Genomic DNA, 21,647 nt, shown 5'->3' with positions numbered 1-21,647 from the left:
ACAATAGAAGTCAAGGAGTGAAGCATGCTGTTGCAAGTCATGCAGCAGCAGTAAGTGCTTCACTTGATTGGGCAAATTGTTGCAAACGGCATTTAGCAGGCGCCAACAGGCTACGAGGTTAAACATGGAACCAGAACAGCAAGGAAACAGACGGGGGACGACGCTAGCTGCCCTACATCGCCGTTGACCTTCGTTTTGAAATGATCCCCAGTGTTAAGTGAGCACACTCTAATGGGTGGTTATGTTGAAGTGACGGAGCAGGAGCACTCCGGGCTACTGTCAAATCAGCCACTGGTTGTGCTTTTAATTATGTGAATGGAAATGGCCTGGTGGGGAACTTTTCTAGATAGCTTTCCTAACTGAGCAGTAGAGATAGTGGGGTGAATATATAAGTATAGGTTCAATATGTTGTATGTTGTATGTGTATGTGCCAGTTTTAGCATAATTTACAATAATTTAAGGTGCACTTTTTGGATAGATGCAACAGTGGGAGATGGCAGTAGTTACAGATGGTATAGAAATATGTAATAGTCATGATAATAACTAAGTAATTATAGTTAGGTGCAAAGTAGTGACTTTGTGTCGGGGTGGGGGCACTGTAATTAAGTTTGTGTACTTAAGACGTCTTTACATTATATATCTTCGTCTGTGATTGGCCATCCATCCCTGGGAAGAAGGAGCAAAGACAAGCAGGTATGGCAGCACATCTTTTAAGTTAGCTTTGAACTTTAACTGTCCTCTATGATCCACAGCAGTAGCATCTACATCAAATTCATTCTCTAGTTGTGGGAAGTTTGGGTATGTTGTGTTGGTCTTTTTTTGGTCTCCTTAGGTGCTGTGCTGAAGACGGTGTGCACAAATGAAGTATGCAACCTCCTGACCGGTGTTCACTAGACACACAAAGGAGGGAGCCTTGCTGTTGTTACCAGGGGGTTATTTGGATTCTTGCTCAACAGGCTTCTTCACTCTGTGTCTGTGTGTGTGTGTGTGTGTGTGTGTGTGTGTGTGTGTGTGTGTGTGTGTGTGTGTGTGTGTGTGTGTGTGTGTGTGTGTGTGTGTGTGTGTGTGTGTGTGAGAGTGAGAGAGAGAGGGGAGACAGAGACTGACTACGTTCCTGGAAATGCCATTCCATTGGTCAAAACACCATAGCAACATAGTTCCACCTATGACAAGGGAGCAGCCAGTGGTTTTGAAGGAGTGATGTGAAGCAGAAAAGCTACATGGGTGTGTGTGTGTGTGTGTGTGTGTGTGTGTGTGTGTGTGTGTGTGTGTGTGTGGGTGTGGGGTGGGGGGGTCTAGGGATTGGAAGTCTGGGGTCTAGCTTTGGCCTGAGGCTCCAAACTCAAATTGAGATTCAACTGCACGTCCAACCTGTTGTGTTGATCCGTGCAATGCACTCTCTGTCTGCCCTACAACAGCAAACGCTTCTCTTTCAGCCGACTAGAGTTTCTTTTGTGCCCGTTTATATTTCTTTCAGTCTGAAAATTGCCTAAATTGCTTTAACCATTGCACAAAGAAACCCCGTAGTTTCTGTTTATTCACAAATGTCACTGGTTGTTACAAGGTTAAGGGGTTTTCAGTCTGCTAGTACAATAGACACCGTGCTGCCTTGCATAATGTACTTTGGAGCAAAAGAGAATTCTAAGTTGGAAAATATTGTATGACAAGAAACATAAATACCTTACTTTGTATATATTTGTATCCAATCAAGCCCTCCTTTCCTGTTGAATCTCTAGTTAAGACAGCAAATAAAAATATCTTATTTTTCGTATCCAAGGAATTTATGTCTGAAATTTGAAATCTTTTGCTTGCATTCATTAGTTTAACAGCAGAGGCAGCTGGTAATGCTAAAATAACTATGTCCCTTAATGACTCAATCAATCAAAAGGATGCATCCAAAAAAGACCCAAAACACCAGCTAATACTGTGAGAAAATATATGCACAGTTTATTAAGAGTTGCAATAGGTGAGGCACACACAAAATAATAAAAATCAACAACGTATAGTGGTGAGATCTGACCATGTTTCTTTTCTCTGCAACATTAGAAACATCAGTCAGTCATGGACTAAAACCTGGTGCAGGCTGTTCAATTCTTGACATTATTAAGAATTACTTTGTTGGAGATAAAATACTCATGAACTTGAAGTGTACAGGAGGCAAAAAAAAAAAACAGGCCCGGCTGTTGCTGCGCCAAAAAACTAAACAAATAACTTGATAATCCACATATGAAAATAAACAGAGAAATTCCAGTGACTTCTACAGGATAGCAAATTGTATCATAAATATGTTTTAACTCCTGCTCATATTCATGGATTTTTAAGACCTGCTTGGCATCAATTTCTTTTTTAATATCATGTACAAATTACTGTACAAAGTTGTTTCTAGAACATTCGGTGAAAGGCCAGTTTCACAAAGGACGAATGATCAGTAATATTTACATTTGGCTTCTGTGTCACTTTAACATATACAAAGAACAAAAGGCACTGTGACAAATGTAAAAACATTTAAATATTTACTAAAAGTAAGCATGAGGAAAAACTGGGCATCCATTCAGTAGAAGCAATCTGTAACATTGCCACTTGTTTTGTCAATCTGATTAATATTGAGTTGTTAGACAGTATGGCTTATGATTAATTCATATTAAGTCTTTATTATGCAATGCTGTCTGACAAGGACTGTGACCAGGATTGTGCAACTCGTACACCAGTATTCACTGAGGAACAGGCAAGAAATTTCGATTTTTGTTGTTTACAAAGTATACAGTACAGAACTATGAGCCAATGAATAAACATGACGGACAAGGTGCAACAGTGTTAGTCTGCTAGGGACCTCATATTTCTATTAAAAATAAAAAGTTAGCTGCACATTTACATAGATATGACGCTGCGTTATTTTCATAGCTAATAAGCTAACAGAATACGGTTATGAATTATAAGCCTGTGCTCAGTGGGTAAAATGTCATAATTGATATTTAATAAATACACACAATACAGTGTCATACATGAAACTTTGGTAAGTGTATTACAGGATTATGAATACTGTTCATATTCTTCCTTTTTTTTTTTTTTTTTTTTTTTTTACAGATGTATGCATCAGTGGGACAAAGTGTTTTTCAGTCGGTAAGTGAATCTTTTCATGAGTCAGTCCATATATCTGTGACTGTTACAAGAAACATTTAAAAACAGCACATTTTTCACAGGTCATTTATTTGCTTAAGTCGACAAGTCTGTAGCTGGATGCCGTTTGTGTAAAAAGGTAGAGAGTGGACGGTTGGGTTGATGCACGGCTCTCATGCAAGCAGCAGTAGCGCAAACAGGTGGGTTTAGGTTCACAGTATCTCCCATCCATAGTGTCTAGACATTAACTTAACTGAAATTATTGGTCTCTCTCTCTCGTTCACTCACTCACACATAACTTCAGCTCCACTCACACACATTTTTAACCCTAGAGGAAGCCATCACTTCAGCGAGTAGAGCAACTCAGCAGTGTGGCAGAGAGACAGAGGGTGAGCCGAGGAAAAGTACTGACAGCACAACCAGTCCTCCAGCTCTGCGTTCCTCTCGGGTTCCAGTGAGCGCTCTGCGAACTTCATCATCAGCAGGGCCCTTTTCACATCCAGCCAGTTCAGGAGGCCCTCGTGTCGGGATCCGTCCGCAAAGCCCACCCCCTGTCCGTGCCTCTCCCGCTGCTGCTGCTCCATCAGGTCCTTCCTGGGGCCCCAGAGGAGGCTCTGCAGTATGCGCTTTGCCTCCTGGATATGAATGCGTTTGATGGGGTCGGGTTGGAGCAGGAGCTGGGCCAGCCTCTGGAGCCCGGCGGAGTAAAGGGAGACGGAAGGGATCGGTGGCAGCTCCTCACACCGGTAGTCTTGTTCCTTCAGAGCTGGACTCACCTCAAACGGGTTGGCTTGGTGGAGGAGCTCATAGATCAAGATGCCCGTCTGGAACTCGTCAAATTTACGGTACTGGGCTGCCGAGAGGATCTCAGGCGCCAATCTGGCGTGGTCCCGTTTGATGCGCGGGTCCACACTGGTTGAGGCAGCGTCTTCCGGGGAACGACGCTTGGCCTTGGCAAAGTTGCTGATGAGGAGCCGGGGAAGGTGGCGCTGACTGTCTGCACCACTTGAACCGTTACCGGTGCCATTGTCAGTGGTGGTTTGTTGGGGGAACTTGGAGGCCCTGCGGAGGTGAGGCACCAAGAGCAGGTTTTCGAGGCAGATGTCGCGATGCGTGACCCCGTGCTCCTTCAGGTGCTCCAGGCCATGGCAGAGCTGCAGGAGGAGGAAACACACGCGGCGCTCGTAGACTTCGGGCTGAGCTTTATGGAACGCAGCCCACTCCCGAACAAAGTCAGCCGCTGTCTGCCGAGGGATCTCGGAGGTGATCACCACCACTCGCTCTCGTTCTACCTGCTGACCGGGCGCAGACATGGAGGGCTGAGGCAGCGATGAAGCAGGCGTGTTGGGCAGAGAGACTTCATCAGAAGGCAACATGCTCTGGGGGACACAAGCGAGAAAGTGGCCACAGTCCTGCTGGAGGTTGAAGTGGGGAGGCATGCTCTGCTGCACGGACAGACCGTAGAGATGGCCCTGTTTGGCATCCATGGACGGACTCTTGCAGATCTGGAGAGGTATAAACACAAAGATCAGTGGGAGGAGAGGATTAAGCAAAGGAGAAGAAAGGGACAGAGGCGGGGGAGAGAATAATTCCCCACACAGAGACGGGAAGGGAGTGGAGCCAAGAAACATAAGAAAGGAATTCTTGTTAGTGAGGCTCCAAGGTCAACGTCAATTCAGTCCCAGCTCTCATTCAAGTGAAATCAATGGCCTCGATGCAGATTTAAACCCAATCCTCAACTGAAAAGCTTAAAAAAAAAAAACTTGTTGTGTTTAAGTAAACTACCAAGGCCCTTCAGTGTTTTTCCATTCTCTTGAGAGCTTGGGGAAAATTGACACACTAAAATCTGAATTTTGAAACAGACCTACAAATGTCACAAATCTCATTGTGTGTTGGGGTCAGATTAATAAATATAAGCTCTCCTTAGTGATTAACTGGACAAAAATCCACTTTCATGGAGTTGAATTTTCAGCCAGCTACACACCGGAAGCACATCAGATATCAAATAATAAAGTTACTCAAACACTTACTACGCCTCCGAATAACCCCAATCAATGATGATTCTAGTTTATAACATGATAGTTGCTGGGCGGGTCTATTCTACATGGTGTGTATTGGGTTTTTGTGTGTGCTGGCCTTGACAACAGGGGTTTGTCCGATTGTAAATCCTTCCTGGAATGTAAAGATTAATTGGGCCTAGAGATATTAAGCAAGACTGTGGGCACCCACGCTGTGGCAAAACACAAACTGTACAAACAGCTGCTGCTTTGTACAACACTAATGACTTAGGGACAAAGGTTAGTGAGTGTGAAACCACACCCATCTTCCTCGTTGTTTAAACTGCGGGCCCTGAAGGTTTGTGCTGTGTCAGGGCCATCCCATCTGTAGCCTAAGAACAAACAAGACCACCGCCCCTTTTTAATCTCCTTCTTCTATCATCAAACTGTCAAATCGCTTCTTAAAAGATTAATTTACGACACTCACCCACTGAGCAAATTATTCTTTAACCAACAGTAAAGATTATTTAGAGTGGGCTGAGAGATGCTCTTTTAACAACAACGTCTGAGTGGAAAGAATAAACCCGATCTGTACATGACAAAAACACTTCCCAGCAACCAACAGCCAAACCCAGAACCATCTCTTGTTTACAACACTATAATTATTGGCTTCTCTACTCATTGTTCAAAGTCAAGACCATCAATGGAATAATGATCAGGTTCAATTATCAGCAATTCCAGAAGACCATTCATTCCCATTGAAACATCTATTAAACAATCAAACTGTAACTGCTAACTGAGGATGTGAAAATGTGGACATAATTATGTTACTCAAGCATTTAAGTTAAAATCTTTAAGATTTTCCTGAAGTTAAGATATTTTGGCTTTTTTTTAATAAACTGGGGATCAGCAAGGTGATTCATTTTTCTTTGCCCTGCTGTTGTGTCGGTTGTTCATGGCACAATGGAAAAGGGCTAATAATTGACCGATATCTTCCTTCAAACAAAATAAGTTAATTTGGATGCGCTGTAAAAAGATAAGTTGCTCCTTTGTTGTACTTCCGGTAAAGTAGCAGCTCAAATAGTGTTTGACCCCCTCAGAATTCTGGGACCTGCAGTATAACATTGCATTTGCTGATACCCCCAGTAACCAAAGGTAATGCCAAATGAGTCAGGACCCAAATATTAAGGATTAGAACTTGTACGTTTGAATGTATGTATTTCAGAAATGCCTTATATAAAATTAGGCTTAGTATTTAAGGATTACCTTCACAGCGTAGGAGTTGCTGGGGTCTGAGGCGCAGGCAGCAGAGTAGTACACAGCATCTCCTGAGTTGCAGCTTGGTTTGTTGGAGGTGAGCCTGAACAGAGACCAGTTGCTCTCCTCAAACCTAAGTGGGTTCCTCTGGGAGCGAGTGAAGTGATCCTCACATTTCAGAGCCAAGCGGCGCAGAGACTCAGCGTACAGGCCTCCCAGTTTGGAGTACACTCCCTCCCTACTGTCTATGTTACTCAGGAGGGTCTGGAGCTGCAGGCTAGAGCCCAAATTAGGTGTAGAACTCGGTTCTGAGGATGAGAAGGGCACGCTGAGTTGGGGGGAAGAGGAGCAGGCGACGCTGCTCCGGCAGTGGACACCCAGACGCCCCGGAGTCTTCAGTGGCTCATCCAGTGTCCGGGACCTCGAGGGTCGGCTTAGCGGGGCATGGCAACGCTCCAGAGACTCGTTGGAGGAGAACATGGGTCGTTGGTCAACAGGGCTGGACGGTAAACTGCAGCGGGAGCTAACATCAGCGGGTCGACACACGTTGCTCTCCGAGCCGGTGAATGGGAGTCGTGGGTAGGCTCGGACGAAGGGCCTTCCGTTTGCGCTATCAGGAGCTGACACGGTGCGGTTGACCATTTTTTTCTCTGGGAGTGGAGGTGGCTGGTTACTTAAGCTGTTAAAGGACGGCGGATGTGGAGATCCTGGAGCTGAGGCCACTGGACTTCTGGAAAATGGAGAGGAACAAGACATCCGCGTAGCATCCCGATAACCTAAGAAGAGATAAAGAAATGACATCAGCAGGTCTTCTTAAAATGAAAGTAAACGTTAACTCATGATCAGGCAAGTGCACTGTAATGCTTATATAAGAAAAGGTGTAAAAATTATCCAAAAACTCCAGTTGACAAGTACAAAACACAAACTGAACATTTCCGAGGATACATCAATTGTTAAAGGAATAGTTCAACATTTTGGGAAATGTGCTTTCTAGCTTTCTTACTGAGAGTTAGATGAGATGATTGATACATGTCTGTACGCCAAATATGAAGCTACAACAAGCAATCAGATATCATAGCCTAGCAAAGCATAGCATAGCCGCTAGGCAAAGAAATAGACGGACACAACTTGCTGTTCGAAGGTAACAAAATACCAACTTTTTTGTAAAGCGTATCAAAACAGATTCAAGTTTTTGCAACTTTTGAACGTAGCCAGGCTAACTGTTTACCCCTCTTCCAAGTCTTTATGCTAAGCTAAGCTAACCAGCGGAAGCTTCATATCAAACAGACCGATGAGACAGTGGCATTGATATTTTCATTTCAAAACACCAAAAAGTACAATTCCTAAACCATTGCTTGAATAGAATTAACTTACAGATGTTGATTTGGAAAATAAACACATGCGGATAGAGACAATAATGACCATTGATAGCTAAATATATCCTTCAGAGTGAATTCCCTGTAACCTCACAGTACTCACAGACTCCCATATTCCTGGGCGACGGCTGTGAATTTGATTTATTTACTACAGCCCTTCTGTCACTGCCTGCTGCGCAGCCTTAGCACAAACACATACCTCGTTGCATCAAAAGAGCTGGAAATTTCCACAATCCAGGGTTCAAGCTGACACTCAAAACATCTTCCATCCCATTATGATCCATTTGTCAATTAAAGACTTAAAGTAAGAACTTGACATTACACTAGAAGAGACAGATACTGAGATAATTGTGTGGTGCAGTCTTCAATAACTGCTTTCACAGAGGGAGAAGACTGTAAAGGAAAAAAAAAAAAAAAAAAAAAAAAGTACTCTGTAGGATGTTGCCAAGCCCTTTTTCCCCTCGTTATCAGAGTCCATAATTATCTCTTCAAACAACGTTGCCCAGGAAGTTACAGCAATTACAAGTGTCTGTGCAACAGAGGATATGTGAAGGTTGAAAATAATTTCAAAACCGAGGACTCGTGCCACTCATTCTAAGCCACGTGTCTGGTTTTAGGACTGTAGAAATCTTGAACTCACGTCATGAAAATGAACCCTTGGTCAAAACAAACTGTATAAGTGTAGTTCACATAACAGGAAGAGAGGAGATAAGCTGAGAGACTGCATCTTCATCGTCGTACATTGTGATACAGCGTCAGCTGACATGCAGACAAACAAACCAAAGCACACGTCTGTAAAAGCTGTGGAAGAAGCACCTAACTTTATCAGACACTGTATCAGACATGTATGATCCTTGGACTCAAATTGCATGTTTCTATTGGAGCAAAGGGAGTTTTTGCAAAAAAATAAGATTATGTGTGTGAGTATTACTAACCAGTGTCCCCAGTCAGGTTGTCAGTGGAAGCAGTGGATAGGCTGGAACTGCCTAAGCCCCGAAGAGATGAAGTAGGACTCTCCGCTGACCCTTGTTGGCTGCAGCGATCCAGCTCCATGTTGCTGCCACTCATCTTACCAGACACTCTGATGGAGAAAACAGCAGAAACGGGGAAAGTGAATATGACGAGCAAACAAGATACAAACATGCATCCGAAATAGATCTTTCGTCCGTGTCTGCATTGCTGACATCATTACCAAGTATCAGCCTAGCCAAGTGGTAGTTTCTTTTCGTGCTTCTGTTCATAAATGTGGAACCACACAACTTCCCCCCCGATGTTTTCTTATCTGCACTATGTAATACTAACGAGTCCACGTAAAAGAGAACACTGCTTCTTTTTAAATACCAAGCAACTGACATCAGGAGTGGTTTCACTTCCTAATTCCAAAGGCACACTTCTGGATTTTACGTTGATTTATAACTGCAACAAACAAGCCTTACTAAAAACAATATCAGTCTGCCAGATATGGTAGTTTTGCTTGTTTCCCATAATGGCTCCATTTCATGATGACAGTAAACTGCATCAAGTACTACATCAGTTGTCATATATGGCCCTAAAGTGAGAGTATGTGGCTTTTGCTGAACACCGGACACTGTGGCCACAAGTGTCATTGCAGGATTATGGCGCATTTGAATTCCCCTACATTCCGGTTGCTTTAAAGGGGAACTCCAACAATTTTTACACATCCAAATATGTTTACAGGTCTTGGAAAAGCACTCCTACATACTTTAAAAAAAAGTTGTATACAGCTTCTTGGTTGTTGATAAATTGTTTCAAATTTAGAGTTAGAGTTAGAAAGAAGTGGGCTGAACACATTTATGTAGCTCCCTCCTAATCTATGTTCAAGGCTAGCTACTTTAGACAATACTGGCCAAACACACCCAACCAAATTGTCAGCACTTGGGTTACATTCTGAATAATATAGGTGCCAGGCATAAGAATGCATCAAGTTGTGCTGCAAGTTATGCTGCATTCACTCTCTCTTTTGGAATACAGTGGCCGTAATCAAACTAAATAACGGTTTTAATGATGACGTTACCGTGGTGTATTCTAAAAGCTGTATCTGTTACGCCCTTACACAAGACCAAGTAAAAGCTGTAGGTGGCCACCTTTATTGCATGTCATTTCCCATCTCTCTCGCCCCTTGTTTCCTGTCATCTCTCTACTACAGACTATAAATACCACAATTTGTTTTTTTAAAGCTGCAGCAGCAGAACCTCTAAGTGTATTATATTCAGTAAGGGTGTTTTTACGCTTATGAATTCAACTTTATATTTGTAAGAAAGATTGTGTTATTTCTACTTTCAAAAGTTACACAACCTTGAGTGATTTCTTTTTACTCGCTGAAGCTTTGCATTCTTCTTGTTCAGTCTGCCTGACTATCATGATAGCCACTTATAATACCAATGAAAACTGTGCATGAGCAGACTTCCTAATCAAGGAGACCAATTAGGCTGAGTGACAGCCATTCACATGTGTCATTATACGCTAATGGCTCAGGGAAGCAGGGTCTCATCCCATCCCTTAATCTCTCTTCCATCACAAAATGACTCCTCTATCCATTTATCTGCTAGCCCCCCGACTTCAATTCCACCATAAATCAGCAGAACAAACAGCTGGGGAAGAAAAAAAGGAGAGGAGCACAGGGGGGAGACAGAGGGTTAGGTATCCTCTGTGGGCAGTTAGCTAAAGGATCCGCTATCATTTTACAGACAAAAGAACGGTGATGAAAGGCAGTGGAAACGCTGAGGCAGAGGAGAAATGGTAATGGGTGCAGGAACTATGTGCATGTGTGCGTCTGTGCATGTCTCGCTCCAGATCGCTTAGATTTGTATCCAAAACATGAGATTTGCTTGGTGAAAGAATGTCATTGCTTATGTCCTTAGGGAGGATGTGGAGGGATGAATGAGTCTTCTAAGCAAGGGCATGCAAAATAGACCTTGGATCAGATTAGGACTGCGTGTAAGAATATACAAGAATTAAGGGGCTGCAAATAACAATTATTTTCTTAAAATAATTTGATGATTATTTTCTGTTTGGTCAGAAAAGAATGAAAAATGCCCATCAGCCAGCTTAAGGTTATGTCTTCAAATGACTCAAATGACTTTATTGTAATGTCAGATAAGGAATTACTTAATCGATTACCATAATATTTGCAATTTATGTTCTGTGACTGACTAATTGACTAATCATTTCAGCTCTAGAATCCATTATCTACAACCTGATGGAGAATGATCTTCCAAAATCATGTCATCACGACACAAAAACGCACCATTAATCAGGATTTTCCCCACTCTACTTGGAATGCTCAGTTTTAGTCTAAACAACTATTAATAAACATCTTAATTGCTCATTTCCTCAGAATATATTGAATCGCTTCCCCTGCAAAAAGCAAAGTATACGTGAGCTATCGTGATGTGCCCAGTACACCTGTCACACGTACTGCAATCAGCCCAGCAACGACACTTACTATAGCATGATTGTTTACATTCTAAATCAGGGTAACTAACGAACTGGGTCTGTTGATACATAAGCTATCCTGATGTGTGTGTGTGGTATTAATAAAGATGTGCGAGAGGATCGGGGGGAGTTTTTAAAAAAGGGACTGGATTGGGGTTACAGCTAACTAGCTACAGATAGCAGTGCGACGGTGTAAAATAAGACCCAAACTAAACTGCAGTGTTGTTGCTGTGGATCAAGTTCATACGACTGGTTTCACTTCCTGACTCTTATTAAGACCCTGCTCTGTTGTAAATATATAAAATGATGACAAAGTAATGTTAGTCCTCACATCCCTATATTCTCTCTCCAGGGATATTTAATGTAGAGACAATAATCTTTTAATGAAAGTAAAAAATCTAAAATGGATTATTCAGCATTGAAAGTGATGAGATAAAAAAACAAAACTGTAACCCTAAAACAGCCAAGACATATATTCTGATACACAACTCAGGGTTTTGTTAAAATACGGTGGAGTCAAGTATAAAAGCAGGCAAACTCCCCTACCACAGCCATGCAACATACATAACCTTTAAGAAGCGTACAATGTTCAGTTTTTGATAAGACAGAGGGACTAATTGTATTCTTAGGTGTTCCTTTTGTTTTGTACAAACTGACAAAAGGTGTTGTTTGTTGCATTGTTGTTATAATGGATTGCATTATACCGTGCATGTGGTTTTTGTGCTGTTTTGCAACCTCTGTATGTCGCACAGAGCAGAGAAGAATGACATGCAATGTTTCTTTCCCTTGATTGTAGGATAGTTACCATGGCTATATAGCCATATAAACCCTGTCTTTGAAACACAGATACATTAATGGTTGACATCAATCCTTTTATCTTTTACAAACTGCTCCAGCCTTTCCTCGTTATCTTCTTCACTGTCAGCCATTTCTTTCCCTTATTCAGTACAAGCCACTTTAGACGTCTTCCTCTTACAACTATTTGACTCAAAGAACAACATCATCTAGGCAGAAAGGGATTTGAAGAGATTAGAAGAAGCGTAAAAGTCAGGGGGTGAAAGAGGGGGGGGGAATAGAGAATAAGCAAAAAGTTGACCACATACCATCCGCCACTGTGCCTCTCAAAGCTACCTTGACTTTTGACTACCGAGCCCCTGATAGAGGTGTGAAAATAAGCCTCTGTGGTTTCTTCGTGACACGCATTCAAACTCTGCATCAATTTTCCACTGCAAACAACAACCTAACCACTTCCCTTCACAAGTCTAATGATAGATGTACCCATATACCCTACTGAGAACACACATGAGAAAAAGATGCCATCAGGTGCCTACCTCATGCTGGACATGCAAAGGTCGTTGTCGGGTTGACCGGCACATAATGCCCCTGGATCAGACTGGTGGGCTCTCTAAAGCCCCGCCATGTGTAGTAACACAACCCTGGCTCCACACGAGTCATGTGTATTTAAAGTCCATCTCAGCATTAAAAGCAACAGCACCCATTAAATGTGCAAAATTTAAGCACCCATATCTCATATATATATAGCATTCACTCATTGACCTGGTAGTTCTCTTCAGGCGGCAACAAGATGCTATCTGTTCTGCGGCACAGAAGGGATCAGGACGGCTCTGTGGAGGGGGGGGCGGCACGTCTCGGAACCATAGTTAAGAGAGCGAGAGGCAATTCAAACCCAAGTCAAACTCAGTGGACTTGAATCCACATGACTGATCTATAAATTCTACTTCTATTGATGGCAACTGACTACCAGACGGGGACAGTTTGGGAGTTGCCAGGGGCGACAATCTGTTCACTAAAGCCCCTCCCATTGGCAACCTTCCCCAACCAGTGTAGTGGACATGCCTTATCTTTAAGGATATACTGTACTTACACACATGCATGACCTAGACGCATGTAGAAACTCCCCTTATGCTGACCCACCACATCACACGTGGTTTGACCTGTTACGAGGAACAAAAGAGGGGACATTTGGTGTTTTCCACTGTGATCAAAGGCTCTGGGAGGCCGATTTTTCCAACCATCTGTGGCTTTTAAATGATTCAGCACATCAAAATGCTCCTTCACGGGGTGCATGTAAACGTGTGTCTTTGTATTGTGAATGTTTTCCATTCATGCCACACACAAGATTCTCTTATCTCTCAATAATAAATCAGTAAGCAGACAAGATTTAGATCCTGGTTCTCTGCAGCACTTTTCACACTTGATTAAATACACTAAACCCGCTGATAAACTTAGAAAAAGTCACAACTGTCGCTAGCCGGCTCAAAGCGTGTTCCCACATGTGTCACAACAACATGTATTTTTATCATCTCAGAATGTCGGCAATGTTATAACAGGAGAGATAGGTCCATACTATAATTACCACAAACATAAGGGCCCCTTGAAATGTGATCAGCAATCTGTGTTTAAGACAGTAAAACACTCCCACTCAGCTTTTGCTGACTCTAGCAGCTCAAGATGGCAGAACATCTGTTTGTACTGAGGAAGTCACAGTCGTTTGTTACACGTCTTCATGCTGTCCCAGACAAAGCAGATTTTATTTTGAGGAGTTCATTTGATGCTCTAATAACTAAAACAACACAAGGCCTCTTCTCTGTTTCTGCTTTGGTGTAGCTGACTCAGACAGCGGAGTGTATTCTTAGCTTCATACACACTCAGGTTAAAGAACATTTGCAAATGTTAGTGCTAATAAATGACTATGTAGGCTTGGAGTCCTGAGTAGAGTAGGTCACAATGTAGCAGGTTTTGAATAAAGGTGAAAATGCATGATTCTGCACTTCCTGTAAGTGATGTGATTAAATATGGTTACCAAGCATTAAAAATAACCAGGACGTGAACCTCAAGAATTTCACCTGCCATCAGTGCAAATATGATATTATTATTTTATTTTACCAAAGATTCTTTTGAACAGCTGCTAATAACAGCTTTGTCTCTGTATGATATATCAATGGAACAAGGCCTGAATTTTCTTCTTTTTTTTTTTACAATGATTGTGCTGTAGCCAAAACAAATTTACAGCAACATGACAGAGCAGGGGACTATTTAACAGACCCATTCTGTGTGTTGATTACAATTGGAAAAAGTCACATTACTAGCATGAATAGAACAAGGCGTGCATTGAGAAATGTGCCGGAACAGTTTGAATGATCACAAGCTGCAAGAATGGAGGCTGATTCAAGGCTGAATAATGATGCAAAGAAAGGGAAGGCACAGTGAGATTCACACAGATGACTTCAGTAAGATGCATACATGTGCACAGTCACAGGCAATATAGTATAGCTTATATTCCATCAGCAGCATTAACATGGTATAAATATATACAGTCCCCACAGAGAGCACATATGCAGTTATGCATTTAGACTAAGTGCATCTTGAAAGTGCTAAATTATAGAATATAGTGCCATTGCTAAATTACAGTCCGATTCGTTCTCGTGCAAGCCAAAGGTAAGACTGAAGGACAGGCACGCAAATATGAGCTATAATGGGCAGTTCAAGTTTGATAAATGCGTAACATTCATGTTACAGCAAGACCAACCTTTTCTTGAGATTTACTGTGCTTGGCCCTTAATCAGCATAAAGATCATCATGAGAAATTAATAAAGGTTAATTTGTAGGAAATGACATTCAAACTAAAGTTTTGTACTGTTAAATCTTTTCAGCTGTTCTAAAGACAGAATAATAAGAAATAATGTTGCTGAATATTGAAAAAAATAACTTCTGAAGCTGAATGACCATTGTGAGGTTAATACAGGCTTCAGCATCTATCCTTTATCTAGATAAAATACTTGTAATATAGTGCTCAGAGATTCCCCAAAAACTGAATTACCAAGAACTGCCTACCTTTCATTGCTTCATTTTGTAAACTGAATTACTTCATGATTTGTGTCTATTGGTTAAACTGAGTAAACAATGTTAAGGCCTCACACCTCGGCTAACTTCTAATTGGCATTTTGTCACAACTTCTGATATTTGACTGACTGAAAAAGATGAATCAAATAATCGTACATTTCTCTGGGATTGAAACATAGTCCTACACAGATACAGTAGATAGTGTTCTAACACATTTAAGGGTTAATAATTGAATGTATAAAAGCCAGACAAAAAGTTCTCTGTCATTCTTACCTGTGTAGTTTCTTGGGTGGGGGTGGTGGTGGATTGGGCTCATTGTTGGCAGCTCCATTTCCTGCTGCCAGCAGCTCTGATGAGCCGCCATGCAACGGTTTCTTGGACGGCATGCTCCCGTTATGCTTGCCCTCCTCCTCTGCACCGGTGCCCTCAGTCTCCCCCTGACAGGCACCATTGTTGGGGGCAGCTGGGGGGGCCGTGCCTGGCTCTGTCATCGGAGGGGGGCTGCTGTGGGCCTTCGGGTCCCTGGCCTCCTTCCAGACAGCAGCACCATTTACCAGGCCTGTCACCCGAGAGGTTGTCCCCGGGTTGGCAGCCAACTTCTTCTTCTTCTGCCCCTCTTTCGGCTCTCTCTCATCCTCCTCCTCTTCTTCCTCTATGCGACAGTTCCAGCCAGAATTGTGGTGGTGGGGCTTGTGCCAGCGTTCAGACACTGCTGCGCTGTGGTTCTCTGTGTGGACCTTGAAGTGGCCCTCTCTAGCAGAGACGAGGAAAAGCATGGGGAGTTCAGGTAGAGGGACGGGTGAAGAGATGGACGGTGAGAGGCTGGAAGTGCCCAGTCTGGGGAGATCGGTAAGAGGGACGGGAGAAGACATGGACGGTGAGAGGCTGGAGGCGCCCAGTTTGGGGGAACGGTTGGTCCTTTTCGGGGGTATAGGTGGGCTAGACTGAGGCTTGGGGTAAAGGGTTGGGGTAAGGCTGGCTTCTGGGACCAAAGAGGGTGCGCTGAGGCTGTGGCTGGGGCTTGGCCAGCGGAAAGCCGGGCTTCCGGGGTCTTTACGTGCTGTGGGGCTGAAGTGGCTTTGGGTGCTGATGGCTGAATCCGGACTGCTCAGGTAGAAAGTCCTGTTCTCCTCTGTGTGAGCGGCCATTACTGTGATGGTGGCCCGTTGACTCTCTCCTGACAGCTCAGAGCCCTTGAATGAGTTCTTAGTCTGGTTTGGGGACACAAGATTGGATTGCACCCCGCTTCCTTGCTGCCTGCGCTTTTTCTTGGTGCTCTGTGCATAAATGGGTTCTGAGTCTAGTTGTTCATTAGGAGAGCTGGGAGCTGAATGAAAGCTTCCCATGGCCGATGGGCTTTGGGGGCTCCCTGACTTAACTTGTCTTCCTCCAGGCCCCTCTGCCCCAGGAAGTGAATCCGTACTACTACGGTAGGAACAAGAGGAGTCCGACAGGCTGGTCTGATCAGGCATGATGGGAGGAGATTGGAGGGATGGCGGAGGGTTGTGGCTGATGGTGTCCACACTCAAGGATGTGGTGGGGAAAGTAGTAGAAGTGCTGGATGTCTTAGTTGTAACAGCAGCAGTACTCCCACTGCTGATACCATTGCTATGAACTGTAGTAGAACTTGAAGTGACAATATCCACAGAAAAAGGTATCTCCACCGACGCCAGATGGGACTCCTGACAATTTCCCCTGGCAGTCACACTGAATCCATTATAAGTGCTCTTGGTTCTCGTGGTGGTTGTATTCTGCTCCCTGCAGATGTCTCCATTGGCATTCTTCTTTAAACTATGAGAGCCTCTACCCTCCTCCTGGGTGACGAAGATATTGCCGATGATCATGGAGTCTTTAGGCAGGATGCTGGGGGATAAGGAAGCCAGAGAGAAGCAGTTGTTGTAGTCCATCTTGGGTTCAGGACTTTGAAGAACGGCCTCTCTATGGGCCTTGTTGCAGCCGTTACTGTCAATGTAAAGAGACGACAGGTCCAAGAGTTTCTTCAAGCCCATACGCTCAACTGGGCTCTTTGTGTTCTCCTGTCACACATAAACATGAGCACACATTAATGAACAGGTACATCATTCTGGGCAGTAATAAACTCAAAAGGTCTGTTACAGGAAAGAGACATTTAAGACAATCACCTGCTCCATGTTCATGTTGACATCAGCCATGGACTCGTTGGTGTCAAGGCTCATCATAGTGGGTTTAACGGCGATGGTTGGCTTGCTGTAGGGTGAATGCGCTGTTACTCCAGATTCTTCATCGCCTCCCAGGATGCTCTTCAAACAAGCGGCTGGCACACTGCCATCCAGGCCGCCGACAGTCTTGTGGTGTGCACTACGCGGGTGGAAGCAGTTCTTGCAAGAGCCGGGTTTCCACACGTGTTCTGCAAAGTCGCTGCACGCTGACATCTTTGGTTTGCTAAATCAGATTTGGTCAGAAGTGGCTGTTGAGTGATGTGGCAGATACCGGATGAACCGTCATGGCTGGCCCGCCCGCAGAAGGTTGCAACATCACAGGAAGAGGAGAGAGAAGATAGAGGTACATTGTTAGAAGAATGAAGTCATGATGTTTATCTAATCACTTTTTCCCTTTCACTTTGTTACCCAGTAAAACTGCTTGTATTACATGTGATCTGTCTAAAGATCCACTTTATCCCATCACGTCCTCTTCCACACATGTAACTAACAAAATGATCCTGATGTACAGATCATCAAACTGTTTGAGAGACTGCTCACTTTTTCTAGGGATGCACCAATCTGACCTTATCAAACAGATGGACCTATCTAATAAATAAATATGTTTTTTTTGCTAATTCAGTGTTTTTCCCAAAAAGAATTATGTGTATAATAAAAATTAAATAAAGCTGTGGGTAACAGATCTGCACTGGATAGACCCTGAGTTGAGGTTTAAGAATCTGACAGAAAAAGTTGGATCAGTGAATCTCAATTTTTTTGCCTTTGTTTGTCACCTGAGATGTATTTTTTTTCTTATAAAAGAGAGAAAGTAAGTTGAAAAAGTTTAAACATTTTCCTGAAATTGTTACGACAGTGATGAGGAAGTTGGAAGCTGCTGACAAGTGTCTCAGGGCTCATGGAACCCCAGTTAGGATTTAAGTGTCATCGGCCTTTGTAACTTAAGAAGACCTGATGTGTGCTGCGCTGCTTGTTCCCATGGTCTCCTAAATTAGAGGGTATGTGGTTTCTGTTTAACCAAATGGTCTGCCGGTGTGAGCCTAGCGACATAAAAGCCCCTCCAGAATCCTCTGCAGCCCCCGACATGCTAAAAGACGACGGAGGAGCCTCAAGCACCCCGGAGGTCGGAATGTCAGGAATGTCTAAAGTCTCACAAGGGTGAATCTCACACCCACGACAACCTCCCATCCCCCTTCCACACACACACACACACACACACACACACACACACACACACACACACACACACACCCACTCAACATGTGTGTCCTCCTTCTCGCACAAACAAACTGACCCACACACACACACACCTCCTTCCTCTCTCTCTCTTCTGTGTGTCCTGCTTAACAGGGTTGTCAGTGAGAAGATCAACACCATTTCAGAAAGATCATTTGTTGCCTCACATCTGGGTGCCCCTCTTTATGTTCTTTACACAGCTTTAATTGCCTCTCAACAAGGTGCTGCAGTGATACACGGCAGCATTAGCCCGCCATCTAGACTCATTATCCAGAAAAAAGTAGAGGAAGCAGGCGGATGAACACTTACTCCCCTAAAACAATGAAAAGGGAACTTGCACACTTGTGGCCTAAGTATTACTGTTGTTTTTGGCATTCTTTAGGCCACAGGGTTTTTGGGTTTCTACAATTGTTTATTGACAGAAAATACCAGAACAAATGATAAGGAATGCGAAGACTTCTTAAGACCTTTTAATTCATGGCTCCAAACACAACCTTGCCATCTATGAATGTGAGGAGTCTAATGAAGAGATTTCCTGTTGGTAAAGATAATGCATGTTTACATTTTTCTTTGTTCTGTCTGACTCAGTTTTTTGGCAGGAAAGCACCCACTAGCTCACTGTTTGTTTAACCGTTCCTGCGACAACAGAGGAAACAGAGCCTTGCCTTACATCTTCTGGCATTGTGCATGATTCATACGAAGCGATGACTGATCATTAGGCTACTAGTCCCGCTGCTGTAGAGAACAGCCTGACTGCCAATCAAGAACATGTCGAAGGGGTTTGGTGAGACGATTAGGCCATAACAACGAATAGACAGACTGAGCACTGTTTGTTTGTGTTTAGTTTGTTAAGACCAAACTGACAGGGACAATTAAGTCTATGTTGTTCCATTTTCCTCGCAGGGAATCAAAGAAAACAACAGAAGTGGACATGTGGGAATTTCATTTGAATTGGAATTTCAAATTTATTTTGTTTCGAAAAACACACCTAAAAACTGCACCTCAGTTTAGTTATTCTACCTCTTATTTACACGTTCATCCCTGCTTGTTTGAACAGAGATAGACCCCGCTGTCTACATTCCCCACACCTTCTCAAGCTCAAGGTCCAATTATTTCTCACTTCCCCTTGTTAAAACACACACACGCACAGGGAATAACCACTAGAAGTTCAGCCATATGACAAAATTCAATGCCTGCCTTCAATAAAAAAACTCAGACTATGAAAATTTTCTCAGGAGCATGTGATGAGTGCAAGGGAAAATTATTGTGGTTAGATGTTTGACTGGTGTGGAATTTTTTGTTTTTGGGTTAATCTAATACAGACAATAAGCGTTTTGAAGACACATGCACCCATGACCCCTGTACACACAGTCACATGGCCACTAGATGTCTCAAAAACACATTCAATTACTACCCTATTCTGGGGGGACTTTAATCATTATATTCATAGTCTGAAAAACAAATTTGGTTTGTCAGTTTCCCATGAAAACACAAAAGTAGGCTTTTGCTTTGAGCCAACTGGCTGTGATGCACTGAGGAATGCAGTCAGGAGACAAAGTTAGACTGGATGGCAGCAGTTTAAATAGCCCAGAGATAGGGTGATCAAGAGGTGCAATTAAGGTAAAGGTTAGAGGGGTTATCACTCAACAGCTGGTAGAACTGGACTTTATCTGAATCTGTATGGGGCCCGCAAGCAAGCAGGCACATTTGACCCCCCTCAACCCACCACACACCAGCACGAACGCCCGTGTACGAGCACCCAATGGGACAGCCTTAATGAAGTACATCGTTAGGTCATTTGATGGTTATTATTCTAGGGTTACTGTATCATAATTCACTGCATCATCCTATTGATGGATTGCTGAGTTGCTGTGTCCTGCCCCCCAAAAAAAAGAGAAACCGATGAACTTCAATGAATGAGATGCCTGCAGAATAACAGAATACAGTTATTCATAATCTAAAAGAATTAGACCATCAGACCATACTTGGGTCTGATAACCAGGTCACATCAGCATGTAGTCACCCACTCTAAACAAATGCATTCACAGTAACATTTGTCACGCCTGCCTCACTCACACAGTCCATTCATTTATGAGGGGGGGGACACACAACCTGTTTTGAGATGTTTCCGCCAAAACTTGTGAACTTTTGATAAATATCTTAAAACTTCCACATAAAAAAGGTATTAATGATTTGCTATATTTTTTTAGTAAATACACATCCGTCATAGACAACACATCCCACGTGCCTTGGTTAAAGCCTGCGGGTTTTTTTTTTTTAGATTTGATAAATTAAAAAAATATGGCTAAACACTTGTCTCCCCTGTAGATAAATCCAGTTTACGGTAGGTTATTATTGTAACAGAAAAAAAATCCTTTATGATCTCCCTCGTGCAGCGATAAAAAGATGGCTGTTTTTTTTTAAATTATTATTATTACTACCTGCTTTAATACAATACATAAATAGGAAAATGTCAACAACTTGGCTCAACCTACGTCGTGTACAAACAAAATAGGTGTATAAAAAGGTAAACAAATAAAGGTAATAATATAACCATGCCAAAGTAGCCAAGGTTATCTAGTGCCCATTGACTGGCTGCTTACCTGCTTGGACTTTCTCTTCCCTGGCAACACAAACGCTCTTCTCCTCTTTAAAAAACAGACCCCCCCAAAAAAAAAAAAAAAAAGACACACAAAAACACAACTGATTGCTCTTCTAACTCCCGCAGACGCAGATATCCGCCTGTCTTCAGGTATCCCACATGCGACAGGTTAATGACCCCAGGAGACCGTGTGTATCTGCGGGCTGGTTTCGGCTCTTGCTGCTGCTGTTGCGGCTGCTGCTGCTGCTGCTGCTGTTGCACTGTGCAGAGGTGGAGTGTTGAGGCGGAGCAGGAGTCCTCTGCAGCAGCGTGGAGAGAGAGCACAAGGGGGTGGGAGGAGCTCCAAAAGCAGCCATGCAGTCTGGTCAGTGGCTGACTCTCACACGTTCTCATTAAGGCTTTTGTTCTATTAGCTGTCATAAGGATTTTTTTTTTATTGTGTTATTTACAACACCGGGCTGTCATTTAATTTGCAGGGAAATCACTCAATAATAATAATAATAGTTATAATAGTTTCTGTCTGTATATATAATATTTCAGTTACTGT

At 43.1% G+C, this 21,647-nt stretch overlaps 1 protein-coding gene across 1 annotated transcript; it reads right to left on the bottom strand.

The window, feature by feature from the left end:
- Positions 1-1,922: 1,922 nt before the first annotated feature.
- LOC129102791 (inactive tyrosine-protein kinase PRAG1) lies at positions 1,923-21,349 on the bottom strand. The gene is made up of 6 exons (XM_054613060.1): positions 21,102-21,349; positions 17,209-17,553; positions 15,341-17,103; positions 8,683-8,828; positions 6,381-7,147; positions 1,923-4,622 (listed from the first exon to the last, which is right to left on the bottom strand). Exons 2-6 carry the CDS (start codon positions 17,476-17,478, stop codon positions 3,459-3,461), a joined length of 4,110 nt encoding a protein of 1,369 aa, XP_054469035.1. The 5' UTR covers positions 17,479-17,553; positions 21,102-21,349; the 3' UTR covers positions 1,923-3,458.
- Positions 21,350-21,647: the final 298 nt, after the last annotated feature.

Source organism: Anoplopoma fimbria, chromosome 14 (genome assembly GCF_027596085.1).
Source record: "Anoplopoma fimbria isolate UVic2021 breed Golden Eagle Sablefish chromosome 14, Afim_UVic_2022, whole genome shotgun sequence".
Classification (NCBI taxonomy): domain Eukaryota; kingdom Metazoa; phylum Chordata; class Actinopteri; order Perciformes; family Anoplopomatidae; genus Anoplopoma; species Anoplopoma fimbria.
This window is presented reverse-complemented; position numbering and strand designations above follow the sequence as displayed.

What these genes read in the sequence shown, in the direction of transcription:
- LOC129102791 (XM_054613060.1), bottom strand. Translation starts at nt 17,478, where the DNA reads ATGTCAGCGTGCAGCGACTTTGCAGAACACGTGTGGAAACCCGGCTCT. An exon ending in CCACCCAAGAAACTACACAG is followed by an intron (nt 8,829 to 15,340) that starts GTAAGAATGACA and finishes TTTCTCCATCAG; the next exon opens with AGTGTCTGGTAAGATGAGTG. An exon ending in CAACCTGACTGGGGACACTG is followed by an intron (nt 7,148 to 8,682) that starts GTTAGTAATACT and finishes ATCTCTTCTTAG; the next exon opens with GTTATCGGGATGCTACGCGG.